At 40.3% G+C, this 16,244-nt stretch overlaps 1 protein-coding gene across 2 annotated transcripts in view; it reads left to right on the top strand.

Annotated features, from left to right (window-relative positions):
- The window catches only part of LOC306700085 (RNA-binding motif, single-stranded-interacting protein 3-like), a gene marked incomplete at its 3' end in the record, with an annotated part of 105,702 nt that overhangs the window by 66,830 nt on the left and 22,628 nt on the right, over positions 1-16,244 (top strand). For both annotated transcript variants that reach the window (XM_079164985.1, XM_079164984.1), the window contains exons 5-6: positions 4,154-4,311; positions 5,827-5,906. In XM_079164985.1, the coding sequence (XP_079021111.1) occupies positions 4,154-4,311; positions 5,827-5,906 (238 nt within the window). The remainder of the gene's footprint in view (positions 1-4,153; positions 4,312-5,826; positions 5,907-16,244) is intronic.

Raw genomic sequence — 16,244 nt, 5'->3', positions numbered from 1 at the left:
GAAACCCCGGGGATTTCAGGGTTTAGGCTTCATAAAGTATTTATGGTATGTTCATTAAGTATTGATTAAGCCGTTAGAGAGCATTTAGACACCCAGACAATCATTATGAAAGATTAGATCTTGGCTTGAGGAAGAGGAAGATGGAGGAAGGCAGAAATGCGAAGAGGGAAAGAGGTTGCGGTGATGGATGAATGGAAATGAGGACTAAAGATGATGTGAAGAGGGAAATGAAAGATACGGAAGAGGGAAAAGGGCAGGGAATGCTGCTCTTTAAATATTAATTAAGCATTCAGACAGCAAGGCTACCGTTATAGGAGATTAGTTTTTAAGAGGAAGGGTGAATAGTAAGAAAGGGGGGAAAGGACAAGAGGGGGAGGGGGAGCATGAGAAAGGAGGAAGTTAAGGACGGTGGCTGAAGGAGGGCAAATGAGAAGGAAGAATGCATGGATTAAAAGAGGAAATGAGCAGGATTGGGCAAAGACAAGCTTGAAAGGTAAGAGGAAGGAGTCAACATGTAATGAATAGAAAGTCTCATTTCCCTAATCGTACACTGTCTCTTTATGGGAGTGTTTTTTCAAGTTGTTTTCAAGGCATTTGCCGGGTCTTCCCTTCATTTTTCCTCATCTTTCCATCCATCCGTATTCAAATACCCGCTCATTCCTGTTCAAGGTTGTGGGATACTGTGATGTGTCATTTGTTTCTGTTGTGAAGTGTTGCTATTTGAGATGCAAGCAGGATTGCAAAGGAGTGTGACATTCAAGTACCGTCTCACCTCATATCCATCCGTCTAGTGTACAGACCCAGCCGGTGTTTTGCACAGTCATTTAACCATTGCTTTGCCCTCTCTTTACCCTCTAGCTCTTCACCAGGTGCTGTTGCATTGCAGGGTAACCAGGAAGGTGGCATGATAAGAGGTGCGGACCTGCTATAATGATGCAGCAATGAGGTTTAATGGGCCTGAAAACACAGGCTGACTGGCTGGCAGGCAGGCCACACAGTCAGGGAGAGGCACAGTTGGTGTGAAGCTGTTTCCAGCTCATGACAGATGTTACAGTGAGAGAGAGAGAGAGAGAGAGAGAGAGAGAGAGAGAGAGAGAGAGAGAGAGAGAGAGAGGTGAGTCATTTGCAACATGCCGAGTGAGAGATCCCTGAGAAGTAACTTTATGCAAACGGCAACTTTGTGCAAAGTCAAACAGAGTTCATTCACATGTGGGTGCTCCAAAGCACTTTAGTTTGTGTCCCAGAAGTACTCGTGCAAATGAATGGTTTTACAGCCGACTGTGTGTGGAGATGGAAGTGAAGTACAATGTGATTTCAATGACCCACCCCTGTTGATTTTGTACCCACCTCACCCTTGATATCCCTGGATTGAGACATGATAAAAAAAAAAAAAAAGAGAACTATGGATTTTCAGGAAGGCAGAGACATGCATATAATCAGCAACTGGAGGAATGGTTATGGCATCCCTCATGTTCGCGTCAAATCTGCATTCATTCCCCTTGTTATAGTAACTGCAAAGTGTACGGAAAATGTGTGCAGAAACGAAAAAGCTGACCCACTTTTCTGCTGAAATTGGGAAAACCACTGTGAGATTTTGTGCGAAACATATAGTCTCTGGATGAAATTAGCTTGCAACCCCATTGACCACAGGGATAGGAAATCTTCTGTTTTACCGCTTAATCTTTTTTATGGCTTGCAGACACGGAGAACACGATTCTGTCATTGTTGCCTTCATAGACGGCCAGAGGAAATTCTTCCACACACAGGGTAGCTGTGGGTTGGAAAACATCCTTTGTGTCAAGATGAGCAAGTTATTGTTGATAATGACAAATTCCACAGCCACAGAGAGTTGGAAGCACAGTGGAGTATAGCTGCAGGTGTGCTCAGGAGCTAATTTGTTTGAGTGACAGAAACTGAGAGACCTGCAACTTTAAACAGTGCGACATGGCGATGGATGTGTTTTTGTTCCTTCAGTGATTTCTCCACTGAATTCCTGTAACTTGGATGTGCAATGGTACCTTTATGAGCTTTAGCCTTATTAGCTTTAGTCAGTGTTTCACTGCTGAATCTTCTCTTGGGTATTCACATTTTGTTAGAGCCTTAAAGTGCTCCTTTTTGTTGTAAAGGTTTCTCACAGCAACTGAGTATATCAATTTCCAGTTTTTCAACCCAGGCCTTATTAAGCCGTTATTTCTTATAGTGCTTAGCACAATGCCACTGAATCTAACCACTGCAGTGCAGTTTGTCACTCGGTGCAAACACATTCCCATGAGGACTTGTTCGGGCCTTCGCTAACCAGAATATATCTTGATTCCATCAACAGAAGTCTCTCAGTGTAGTGAGATAAGTCTGTATGTTCTGGTGATAATGGGAAGGAAAAGCAGTGAAACTATAGGTTAGCAGGTTTGTGATTTCAGTAAAGATGGTCTTAGTGATGGAACTCTTTAAGATCAATGACAGGTTCCACAGCTGTTACGCGTGACTCTATGCCTTTGATATTGCTGCTTGCATAAATGCGTGCACGAACAAGCATGTGCTCAAATGTAAAAGATTACATTCAGAGCCAGTTGCCCTGTGTGGGAAGACAACCGTGCCCCTCTGTGTACTGGACAGTCTGCCAAAGGAAAATCCCTGCTGACGAGGAGAGATATTCAGACTCAGAGAAGGAAGGTGCAATATTTCAGACTTCTTCACTGGAGCTTCTCTGCTTATTCTGAGTCACTGATTACATAGATGGCTTTGGTCACAGTCGGACAGATTTGGAACTCCCACTGTTGAAATCAAACAGCTCTGGTGCATACGAAGAGAAAGCCTCCATGGATAAAGGAAATATTTATGCTCAGAATGAGCCACATATGGCGTCTTTTTTATCACAGAGTATTCACCCAAGAAAACACACGCACACATATATCACCAGAACAAACTTTGCAGACTCTAACTATTTATTTTGAAGAATTCAGCATTGTTCACACAACACAGCGGAATCAAATGTACGAACACATTCCAGCGCTGCACAGGGTTCAATGTCAGTGTGAATCCTGCTTGGGTGTGTGCACATGAGATGAGAGGAGAATGAAATATGTGAGACACTACTGTTGGACTTGAGGGGCTTTCTGATATCATGTATTTGAGACTTTCCAGACACTTCCGGGGCACTGATCGTAGTACAATGTGTTGTGAATTACGAATTTGAGTTGTACTCTACCATCAAGATTTGCAAAGTTATTACAAAGGCCATAATTGATACATTATGACATAGAGTAGAGATAAAGCCAACACAAGCAGTAAAATATCATAAAGTATTGCAACATCACCGCAGCATTTACAGAGGCATTCTGGGAAACTATGTATCCAAATAGTTTTATGAAATGATGAGAAGAGTCTTGAAAGCGTGTAGTTTAGGTAGGATTTATAGAAGATGTGTGTATTACACCTCCTTTTCTCTCTCCGTCACTCCTCCTTTCTCGCTGTCTCAATAGCAAAATGGAGCACACTCCACCAAACCCTCTCCTGCATTCATCCCTCTTTGTTTTCCCAGCACACATGCACACACAGGCTTTGGTCTCCTGCGGAGGATCATTTCAATGGAGTGCTGCTAAATAGAACAAAAATAATTGAAGTATAACAGTCTAACTAACTGAGAGGCACATTAGGAGGAAGTTCCCTCATTGCCTTGAAAATGTGTAATGCAACTCAGTTAACACCTATGAATCCTAAGGAGGTTTACTTATTGCTTCAGGGGTTCTGTGTGTGAAGCAGCTGCGCTGCCTTTTCAGTAAAACGTTTATTCCTCTTTTGAGGAGAGTCTGCCGCTAGAGTTATATTCACAGATATTTTGTAGTGGGATATTCAGTCATAAATATGGAAATAGAGAACTTGAACGGGACTGCCTCAGCCTTTCATGCACTTACTGCTGCAAATCCAGGTTTTGGTGGAGAGTTATAGTCAACTCTTTTATTTCACTTCCGTCAGTTTGAGCATTTTACATCCTAGAAAGTGACAACTAGGAGAATGGCTTAAAGTTGCAGAGAACGTTTTCAATCAGTGATTAGACCGAAATATGCAACTTCTCCTTTCTGGCAGATATTTAAACTTTTGTCTGTGCAAGATAAAATGACGTGCTGATAACTATTGCTACTGTCTCTCCCAACAGCAACAGGAGCAGGACCCCACCAACCTCTACATCTCAAACCTGCCACTCTCCATGGATGAGCAGGAGCTGGAGAACATGCTGAAGCCCTTCGGTCATGTCATCTCCACACGGATACTGAGGGATGCCAACGGCCTGAGCAGAGGAGTCGGCTTTGCTCGGTATGCACAGAGAGAGACACGCGCATGCACACAAACTGTCACTACCGCTTATGCCTCTCCGAAAGTATTTTATTTACCAAAAGGTTCAGCAGTTCAGTGTAGCTGACATCTACAGAAAGATGATAAAACTGAAATGCAATAAATAATTCAATGACAATGACAGAATCTTAGCTAATAAACGTCTTTCAGGAACTCACGACCCATAGGGCGCTAAGTGGCTACTCTCAATTTACCATGTGATATGCTAGTCCTATAGTAAATCCTTGAATTGTATATATAAATATATATATTAATCTACCTCAGAATAACAAATTGACTTTATTTGTAAACCGTTCCCAAATTGAGTTTGTGTTTGTTCTAATCTTGTTCTCTCGTCATTCAACACTCATCTTACGTTACTGACTCACTGTAGTGTGCCTTCATACATTAATTGTGGAAATCTCCAAATTTGAAACATCTTGAGTTCATAAAAGTTATGTAAAGTTAAATTCATGATAGCCAACTCTGTTTACAGTTCTTTTAGGTTCCTGCCATATAAACTGGATGATGATTGTACATATTTTTTATATCAATTCATTATTATTTATTAAAACTGCTACAGGCAATACCGCTACATCAGTGTGTCGGGAACTGATTCTACATTTCCCACTGTCAGCTATGACTTTCTGTTGCTGCTGAAAAAAATGCATCTTAAATGCCAATTGTTAGTCACATCCAGATGTATTTCAATGTTTTCTGTTGCTCGGTGAACTATAATTACTTATCAGGCACAACATAATACCCATTCATAGTTATCACTCTATCTCACATTTATTTTTTCAGTGTACATTACCCAGAGTTGACTCCCTGCCACTTACAACCAAAGGAAATCTTGCTGTAATCATACAACTGCACATTCCTGTACCCTTGGCTCCTTCACCCTCCTCTGTGTGTGTGTGTGTGTGGTCTTCTCAGTTACACCGTGGAGCGTGCCAGTGATTAAAATGCAGTCCATTCAGGGTCACCGGCTATGTGTAGAAAACCCAAGACATACAGAGAAATGCATGCTCACATACCACAAACACACACACAGTCTCTCTCTCCCACGCCACCATTTTTCTCTCCCACACACACACACACACACACTGGTTTTTGCTTGCCAAGCAGGCAATTAGTCATTGAGCTGTGATTGGGTGAGCAGAGCTGAATGGGGGCAGACAAAGAGGACATGCCACACGACAGATCCGACTGAATGGAGCTTTTAAACCCGGACAAAGGAGAGGAAACCCCATAGAAAACACACAGACACACAAACGCACACACACACGCACGGGCCCACCTCGGGCATTTTGCTCAGGCACGCAGAGACAAACGAGCACAACAGGCAGGCATTTCATGTACTCGCCGTATCGTGGGACACATCTGCATGCACACGTATCCACATTCAAGAACCACACTATCTTTCGTGCATGTTGAACTGTTACAAAAGGAGCTGATTGTCCTCAAGTAGCACTTCTGTCTTTCTCTCTCTGTCAGGATGGAGTCGACAGAGAAGTGTGATGTGGTGATTCAAAATTTCAACGGGAAATTCTTGAAAACCCCTCCAGGCATGACAGGTGGGTGTCGATCACCAACACAACTGCGTTGCACTGGCATAGCTTGTGTTTTTCTATAGTGAGAGCAAGGTGGGTTTTTTTGTAGGTCAGGGTGCACATATAGATGCAGCACTATGTGGCATCACAGACTCAATCTTCCCACAGACACCAAGTTTGCTGCACTAGAAGACTATTTAAACAGGTTATTTTTAAAGCAGTTTGCCGCCAAGCGTTTAAAGGCACCTCTAATAAGTTCAAAGGTTTAGTTTGTGTTGATACAAGTGTATTGGAGGTCATCTTTTGGTTCTTATTGGGGAGAACACAGCAGTCTTGTCATGTTTCACCTGTGCACATCGTTGTGTTGATATGTGCGCATCATGACGAGGAGGAGAGCTTGCATGAATGGGCAAAATCAGTACCGCTACAAACACTATACTTATCTTCAATACCTTAGTTTGAGGAATATCATTTTTTGCTATCATACTACTATCATATTTTTAGGAATGAATCACATAACCAGCTATAGTCACATATTTGTCTTTTGGTGTAACATCTGTCTGTGTACAAGCAGTGTCCGTGCGACTGATAATATATCAGCATCATCTATGCTGCTCTCTTTCTCTCTGTCCCACTCCTTAGACCACCTTGAGCTGATTTAGTAAGAAGATCTGAGTGATTAATTGAGTATTGACTGTGCAGAACGCACATATGCACAAGGGGAAGAGAGAAGGGGGAGGATGGTGTGTAGGGAGAGAGAGAGAGAGAGAGAGTAAGAGAAAGGAAGAAGGAAAATATGGGAGAAGAAGAGAAGATGCAATGAGGACGAGATTGAGGGTGACATTGGGTTTGAAGAAACAAGGGGTGTGTGTGGGTGTGAGAGAAAATGACATATACAGAGAGAGAGAGACATGTGGGGTGACTAAACATGAGGGAAGTAACAGAGCAAGGACAAGGTGGGAGAAAAAAGAGAAAGCTAAGGTGGGGAGAAGCAAACTGAGAGTGACAGAATGAGAGAGAAGAGATGGAGATACAGAACTATCAAATATAGATAGAGAGATGGGAGCTGCAGAAAATGGAAATGAAGGACAGACAGAGAGAGCCGCGCTCCATGCCCTGGCAGTATGATTTGTGAGGTGGGCGACTCGGTTTCTCAAACGAACACACACACACACACACGAGCGCACTGCCATACCTCTATATACTGTGAGGTATAGCTGTGTAATTTTGTAGCAAGTGAATGATGTGTCCTTCCACCCTGATTTCTGCAGCCTGTGTGGTTGTCAGTGTGTGTGAACAACACGGCATCTTAACTGCTGCTGCAAGCAAAGACCGTGGCTATCAGCAAAACAGTCATGAGCTTCATGTGCAAATGTGCAGGTCAACAAGCTGGATTTTGTGACAAATCTTAAAAGAAAACTGTTGTGGGGCTGATTATTTATTATCAAATAACTTATTGTTACAAAAGTATTCATTTGATCAAAATCCATTAAGAGAAATAGGTTATTATGTTAATAATTTGTAATTGAATTATCACGTACTTACTGTGACAGAGCACAATATATATTTTAAAAGCTACTGGTGTGTAGCCTACTGCTGTACGCCGAAATAACTCTCTAATCAATATTGACATATTAATAGTGTATCAAGTGACTATGTTTCGTGTGAGAGAGGTCACTCATAGTGACGAACCCACAGTGAATTTATCATCCTTCAGCTCATTGTTTCAGCCCCTAACTCGGGCCTAGCAGCAAACAGCAGACACACAGCGTTAGCGACTAGCTACTGGTCACATTGGAGCATTTAGCAACTTGACATTCTGATATTTTCTTTTGTCAGCAGTTATTGGAAGCCAAAACAGAACTAAAAGGAGACTAAGCATTGGACTTACCTAACACGTTCATCATAACTGATTTATTTTCCAACAAGTGGCCAAAGAAATCAATAGAGTAGCTTTAAAATTTGAGTTGCACACACAAACATAGATACAGTCATTCTTTCTATACCCACCAAGTCACTGACCTCTATATTGAAAGAGATGCATTGCTTGTCTTTGCCAGAGGTGTCCATTTTCTCCTTTGTGTCTGTGCATGTGTGCGTGGCAGTGGGAGTCAGTGTGTTAACGTATGTTGACCGGTTCAATTGCCCCGAGCATACAAACCGGGGAATTTGGGAGACTGGCCAACCAGATTCAGACCAGACCGTCTGTATACTGATCCACAAAACACACACAAATACACACTGATCAAATACACAGAGGGAAACCGTGTCTCTAAAGCCATGTGCTGTTGATTTATGTCACTGGTTTTCTGTGTCACTGAGAGTCTGTGGCATTTCCAAGGCCGTTACAAGTGACATGTGGGCGTTTTTTTTGATCTACTTATTCCTTACACTTGTCTTAAAAGAAAACACACCTCAGAATCACTGTTACCGAACCTGCTATTCTGATACAGTGTGATGTGTTAATGTACAGCAGGTGTGCATATCATCGAGTGAAGTGTGCCCGTTTGTTCTTCTGATCGATACAGCAGTCTGTCCATCCCAGCTGATGCATTGACAGGCAGCAGTAATATTTTACTCTCTAGCCGTGAGATTAATGCCGACATTGATCACATGACCAGCGCTTCCATCAGCCCCTCGTTAGTCCATCAATCTGCAGCTTTCTGCCTTCTCCTGGCGGCTCCTGCCATAGATATAGAGTGTCTAGCTTGGGCATGGACTAGAATTAGAACTCTGCTCCTTGCCTTTTATTGATACAGAAATAAGTGCTGGAATTTAGTCGAGCAACATAGTCTTCATTGTTTGGTTACATATGAAGATCTAGAACAGTTTCATATTGTTTAACAAGACTCCACAACTTTTGTTCTCCATAAATAAAACGTGTTGGAGACATTTTCAGTGCTTCTGATGTCTCATCACTTTTAGTGATTTGAGTACTTCTGCAAATTCGACATTCCAATCTGATGTGTAAATTGGGTGATAACAGCGAGTGTATTTCTATCGTTGTCCTTCTGTCTTCTCTGTGATAATGTTGTGCCTCCATGCTGTGAGGCAGAGAGTCACGACCATGTCCCTTCCTCTACAAGCTTGATTTGATCAATCTTTTTTGGTCTGGATGACAGATTCAAGCAGTCAGCACCTAATAAGGGAATCAGACCGGAAATAAGTGAATGTTGACTTCAAAGGTGCGCCCAAAGACAAAAACATGAAGCGATGATTCTGCATTTCTTTTGAGTTCATGGACCTGGGAGGGAGGAAAATATCACCAGGCTTCATTTCTATTTCTCGAGTTAAAATCTACTCTAACAGGATTAATACCTGCCTGGTCAAGAATGATCAAGTTTATATTATTATTATTATCATTATTATTGATACATCATCATTATTTGCTCATAACTTGATCTGAGAATCAAATCTGTATAAGATTACTGGAATATTCCATTTCAAGGAATACGTCTTCCTTGTTTTTTCTTTTCCTTTTTTCCATACAAAAATAACCCCCCAAAACAATAATGAATATGTCCTGATTTGATACTCATGCTGGCCAATAATACAAATACAATTTTGTAGTTTAATCTTTAAATTCATGGATAAAATCCGGAGCTGTGTTCACTTTTTTGTATCACAAAAACAGCAAATACACATCTTTTGGTCAGATATTGCTTTACAAAAGTACATATAAATAATTAGTAAGTATGCAGGATTCAGGAAAAGAAAGAGGGAAATGTACCTCTCTACGGTACTCATCTAATCTCTTTTACCTTGGTTTCTAATCATTCTGTCTCTCTTTATCTCCCGCTATCTGATATAGTGTTGTAGTTTTAATAGTTCTCTTTGTCTTGCCCTTTCCTAATGGTAAGACAAACGGACGACGAGAATGGAAAGAGTCCAGATCTCAGAGAAGGCCCATTATCCTTCAGTAGGTTTAATAATAAATGTGTCTGGTATGATCATGTGGCATTAAGCCCCCATTCATTGCAGACGTGGTTCAATACTTTCATAAATGGGAAATGAATTTCATTTGATGTTCCTGATAATGGAAGAAAAAATGTAACGAGGCTGTGCTGAGAAAATGATGATGAAATGACGAGGCAGTACTGTACGGTCAGACTGAGTCGGCTTACATGTGTTATTTGGAGCCACTTTTTCACGACACAAACATAGTTATAGGTGTTAACACGTGATGCTGTTGAAGCACTGACCAAGTCACATCAATGCTGTCAAGTTCTGCAAGTTGCAAAGACATGTGGTGCTATCTTAACATCATTTTGGTGATTAAATTACATGTATATGTCAGCGCATTGATTCCTTCCTTCTGAATCTCAGTGCTTTGTCCCAGCTTACAGACCTTTTTTTTTGTTTATTACAGTAGACACAATGTCTTACATTTTTAATAGCATCAAATTGCTGATAGCAATATAGTTCAACATTTTCTAATACACATTTCTTGATTTTTGTGGCAACTAGTTGCTGTCCTCTCATGTGTGATGCTTGAACAAGTAACCCCCTAGAGTGCATGTTGTTCTGTCCCGAGGCTTTGAGCTCTGTGATGCCGGGTGTCTTAAAGAAAAAGGAAAAAAAGACGACATCCCATTCAGCCCAGCTGAGGGATTCCTTTTTTTTTTGTTACATTTGGGGATTGTATCCCATTTTCCAACTGAATGGTTTCCCATGTTGCTCGATAATGGATTGGATTGCATTTTAAATGAGTATTTTCCCATTTGAGTGATTGGGACCCACTTATATGATATTCCCCCTCTTCCAACAGCAAAAACTGTAAGGCTTTTTACTTACCTACAGAGCAGTGCCTTGCATAGGAACACCAAAGCTAAGATCTAAAGTGTCTCCGGCACTTAACCAGGTACACCTGTGTGTTTCATCCTCCCCCATATTTTTCTTTCCAACCTATTTCTTTTCCTGTGTCCTTCTCGCCAGAACACAGATGGATATGTGTGTTTGCTCTGCTGGGGTTTTAACACTTTCTATGTCGCCCTACTCCGGTTTGCAATATCCCACAGCTCCAATGAGTGGTAACAGTATGTGATCCACTCTTCACTGTTCAAGCCACCCGCCCCACTACCTACGTACACATCCTGTCAGTTAAACACAAAACACCACAGATCGAAAAGTCATTTCAAATCAGTAAAGCAGTATTTTTTCTTCTTTTTTTTTTACCCTGCAGCATTCACATGTACACGCACACATTCTGACAGGCAAACAACCAACTCTCTGTCATTTTATTGACATCTCCTGCAGTCTTCACGTCTTTTATTTCCTATTTGCATTGCCTGTCTCTGCAGCGACAGAATGTCACAGTGTTTTTCCACCGTAATGAAGCAAAAGAAAAACAAAAACTGGAGGGAAACTATTCACTATCTGAACACAAAGCTGTGACACTTTGATGGATACATTAAACCAGTAAATTAACAACTGCAAGACTTGGTTAATGAGAACAAATTAATCTTGTTAACAGTTAATCTTTTACAGACAAACACACGTAGTATTTTGTCTGTTGACTTCTGTTACTTGCCCTTGTCAAGTTTGCAGCTCTCGGCAACGACTTATAATGTTTTGTAGCGTTGACTACAGGGAAATACACACTCAGTGACACAACTACAGTACACACACCACATAGTAGCTCGATGTGTGGGTGTACTTTTTGGTCTTTCAATATTTTAGTCCACGCATTCTTCATAGCGATGAACCTCAGAAGCCCATTTTACAGCAAAGCAAAAGCAAGAAATTCAGATTCAGTTTGAAACTTTTAGATAGATGATTTACCAATCGCAAAAATACAATTTAAATAGATTATTTTTATGTTAGTGTTTGATATTTTGAAAGATTAATACATGTATAGCCTCAATCAACAATATGTTATGATGTTTATAGATCTTTTATGGTTTCAGACTAGAATATGTGAAACAACAAAGCATGGTGTGCATGTGGTAAATTGCTGCTGTTACTCGCTAAATCAATAAAGATGTCTTTATTTCTGCCCACCTAGGTAATAAAAAGATTAGAAAAAGACCTTTATGATTAACAAACCATAGTTTGTGATCAAATGTGACAACAGTATAAACTTAATAGAACAAAAAAAAAGACTCGTTCTCTCTTCAATGTGCGCGTGCTTTCTGTTACGGTGAAGATCCAGTAAGCAGCCCAACCTGAGCAGTTGTCTGCACGGTGCAGCGTTTTACTCTGCAAACTAAGCAATGATGTTTGGATTTCCCACACAAACTCCTTACCTGAAGAAAAATACTGGGAAAGAAGGGGATATTGTTGCGCGAGGGGCAACAAAGATCGATTTATGCGTGACTGTAGCAATCATTTTTGCTCATTCGATTTGGACTGAATTTCATTTCTTCAACTCCATGTCCTGTTTACTAAGAATTTACAGATCTGAAGTCTTTAGATGTCCATATATTTGGTTCAGACAATGTTAATTAACTTGACATGCCCAAAAGTGACGCATTTTAGGGGGCAGACACAGCTGTACCCAAATTCATCATGAATTCATCACTTTGTGTTACACAGTCGCAAGAGTGTGAGCAGCAGGGGTCAAACTGACAATTAAAAATGTCCTTCTTCCCTTTAAAGCCCTCTTGTGAAATGCAACAGATTGTAGTAATGCAACTGTGAAAGCAAGCTGAATAATTAATTCGATGCACCAGTTTGAGCAGACAGGTAATCTTGTCTCTGGAGGCTTTGCTGTTGTTGTTGTTGCGACTAAGTTTCACTCATAGGAATAAATAACATTAGCTAATTTTGTCATTATCATCATCTGTATTTATGGCATTTATCACTGTGCCTGTGAATGAATATAAAGTGAATTATTTTCTCCCTCAGAAAAATACACAATATCACATGAATAAAAGGTTTTTTGATGTGTCTTTACCTGAAAAATGCCTCGACTGATTTGTGCGGCCTATACTTTTGCATGACTGACAAAATATGTCAGATGAAGATGTAAATCAACAACGGCAATAGCAAAAACTACTTCTTTAGCAAGACATTAAGTTATATCGACTTCCCTTTCTCTCAAATAGGAGCACATGCACACAGTCATAAACGGACACATACACACATCAAACATATTGTTTTGCTAATCCTACAAGTTATTCTTTGATTTCAATTATTTTGCTGTCTTAAGCTACAGCTTAAACACTTCGTCTCTGTATTTTATGCTATTATGACGGTATTGTGAGATGCCATGACAGTATAATCTGACAGATTTGTCAGATTTAAATAATAATAGGATTAAACTCCATGTAACCGAGAATGTGGCATCTATAGAAAATAAAAGAAAGACGACATTTTCCCTTCATGGGCCTGTCCAAATGTCCTGCCCAACTAAATATTGGCCACCTGCAGCAGTGTCTGAAAATCCAAGCTCCAGATGCACCACAGCAACCAAAATATTATAAAAATATGTATATGATGTATATGTGTGTGTGTGTGTAGGTGTGTTTGTGCACGTAAACACTGGACCAGCGTTAAATGTCTGGAGCGCTCATACAAAAACAGGAACATTGTTGTGTATGTGCATTGTTATGTCTGCTCTCCACAGAAACTTCCCTCTGTTATCACGTTGCATGCTTTTCTCACTGGACGTCAATATGAGGGGCATTAAGGAAGTGGATTCAATTTAGCAGCAACTGTCCAACATGGGAACTGACATTTTTATATTATTTTGCTCTCTTAGGATCAACTACTTAGCACTTTTTTATCACTAATTCTAACATTAAATGGCCCCAGTTTTTCATGTCACCCAAGTCCAAAAACACAAACCTTTTGCTGTCTCTGTGATTATGCTTGGTGCATCAAAATAACAGATTCAATTCAAAACATAGAGGGTATCCTTTTTCTTGCAAATACAGAGGACGAACACTTGTTTTAGATCAGCAGGAGTTGTTTCTATCGTTGTGTGGGACTTTAGAGAAGAGGAAGAAGAGAGTGTCCTGACTGTAAACTTGACAAGTTGTCAGACGTCGACAATGTGTCTTTCTCTGTCTGTCACGCCAGTAAAACAAAACAGCAACAGAAAACAACATGCAGTGTGTGTGTCCTTGTGACACACAGATTCTCATAGAAGTTGCAATCATCACGCAAATAGACACACATCAATTAACTTCTAACTTGTGAGGGAATGAATACTTTCTATCCTTTTCCTATAAACCTGACAATTAAATCCTGCCCACAGCATTTTTAAATGTATCTTTTAGCATATTCTGAACCTAATCCTATTCTAAAAATACTTGAAATTCTTGAAAATTTTGTCTGAATAATAGTCCTGTTTTCATCTCGCCCATTATTACCAAATATGGATTCAACCTATGCCTAACTCATGGAAGCTCTACATACGTATCACTAGAGGTTTTGCTAAAGTCTCAAGAATGAACATTAATAGTCACCAAGGGAACTCCCAAGTTCACATTTCGACCAGTAAATCAAGTCTGAATTTAGTTCTTCTGGCCTTAGTCCCAGCTCTGGGGATAATACTTTCAGGTGACGAGGAACTATTAAGGTTGAGTGAACGTAAATAAAAAAGAAGCAATAGTTTCAGCACGGTTACTTGCGTTCAGATTGTTGCTGCTTTGGAAACAGATGCTGTGAAGTTTTCAGTCTTCTTTCCCACCTCTGCATTTCTCTTTTGCATCCTTTCATTACCGCTATGCAAACATCAGTGTTGCACAACAAAGAATAACAAAATTCTGTCTCGACAAGTGCTATGGTTTCTAAAGGGGAACTATGCACATTTTTTGTAAATTGATACGTGTCATTCCTATGATCTAAGACAGTCCAAAAATAATAGTAAAGAAGAACAAAATTCTCCCAAATCCAAAAACTGGAGCGCTAAAACTCAAATTGGTGCTATCATGAAGTATAAATTGTGGAAGTGCTCGATCGTCAATGATTGGGAGCAACGTTATAGATGAAACTGAGCATTATTGGACTAATCTAGCCAATCTTCACGGTTACTTTGATGCCATAGAAACACAAGCAGGAATGCGTTAAAGAGACCTTTAGTAAGTGAGTTGATAACGCTGGGCCATAGACAGTACCGCCATATTTTTTTAATAGCCTTAGCCACTTCAATAACTTCCCTCTGTGAAAGTGACCAATGTGTCTTTCACCACACCGTATCTCCTCTGGCTTTATTGTCCATTTTGATTTAAAAACATCCATCGCATTTAATTGTTGGCCAATTTTAAAAATGTCCTTCTGGGCCAAGCTCTTGTTTTTCATGAGGAAACTACGCTGAGTTTTGCGGTGAGACATAATGATACACGGACACATCACACATACGCCCACACACAGGACTGTTTACCAAATGTATATGAGTGCATTGAGCAGAGGGGCTAAAAGAAAAGAGAGAGAAGGGGAGTGATTGAGAAAGATGAATAGGGAAGGAGAGGGACTACAACAGAGGCCCAGCCGTGTGTCCTGTTATTCATATAAAAATCAAGTTACAACAGTATAATGACAAAGTATTCCTAAATGCAGTATAATCATGCAGCTCTGTGTTGCTCCGTCTACTTACCTTAGGAGTACCAATTCAGGCCCCAGGCATTCCAAATAACTCTCGTCTCAACCTTGAGCTCTGAATGTTTTTCTCCGCTGAGAACACCGCTTCCCATTTTTTCAGTTTACTGAGACGAAGAATCATTTTTCTTGAAGTAGGTGAGGTAATTGCCTAGTTTCTTTTTTTTTTTGCTTTCATAATGTGTAAATCAGTACCGGTATGATGATATCACCTTTGCTAGTTCATAGAATTCCATGTCTTCTAAGAACTCATTTATTTCTAAGCTACACACGGTAATGAGGATTGGACTTTCTCTGCAGTTGGAAATCATTGCCAGTTAAATGAGACACGAGTGCCAGCTAATAGCATCTTTTAAGATGCAGTCAGTGACTCAAACATGCCTTGGTGGACATATTAAAGTAACAGGTGAGAGGCAGTGCATACAAGTAGGTGGCTTATTTAATTTCAGGGTCAAGGGTTGTCTTCATAAAACTGAGTCAGGGCTTGAACAGAGCACTTGTTGGTTTGACAGCGTTCCACTGCTGCAATCGCAGTGTAGGTCTTTATAAAGTCAACATCTTAATGGCATTTGAATTCACTTTTATTTGAACATACTGTTATTATGATTTGCTGAGGGTTGCTAAGCATCTTCTGCGATCGCCAGTTAGAAATCTTTGTTTTATTATCATCTAATTGATTAGTAGTTCTTTCCTTGGAGGGAAACTGAACCCAACATTAGATAAATGCTCCCTATAGATTTTAGTAACTTTACTTTGATCCATGGGGATTCAATATGTATGATTATCATGACTACTAAAAGCCACCATAATGTCTTCTCT

The sequence above is a fragment of the Pholis gunnellus genome (genome assembly GCF_910591455.1).
Source record: "Pholis gunnellus genome assembly, chromosome: 8".
NCBI lineage: Eukaryota > Metazoa > Chordata > Actinopteri > Perciformes > Pholidae > Pholis > Pholis gunnellus.
Note: the sequence above shows the minus strand (reverse complement) of the source record. Positions and strands in the feature narration are given on the sequence as shown.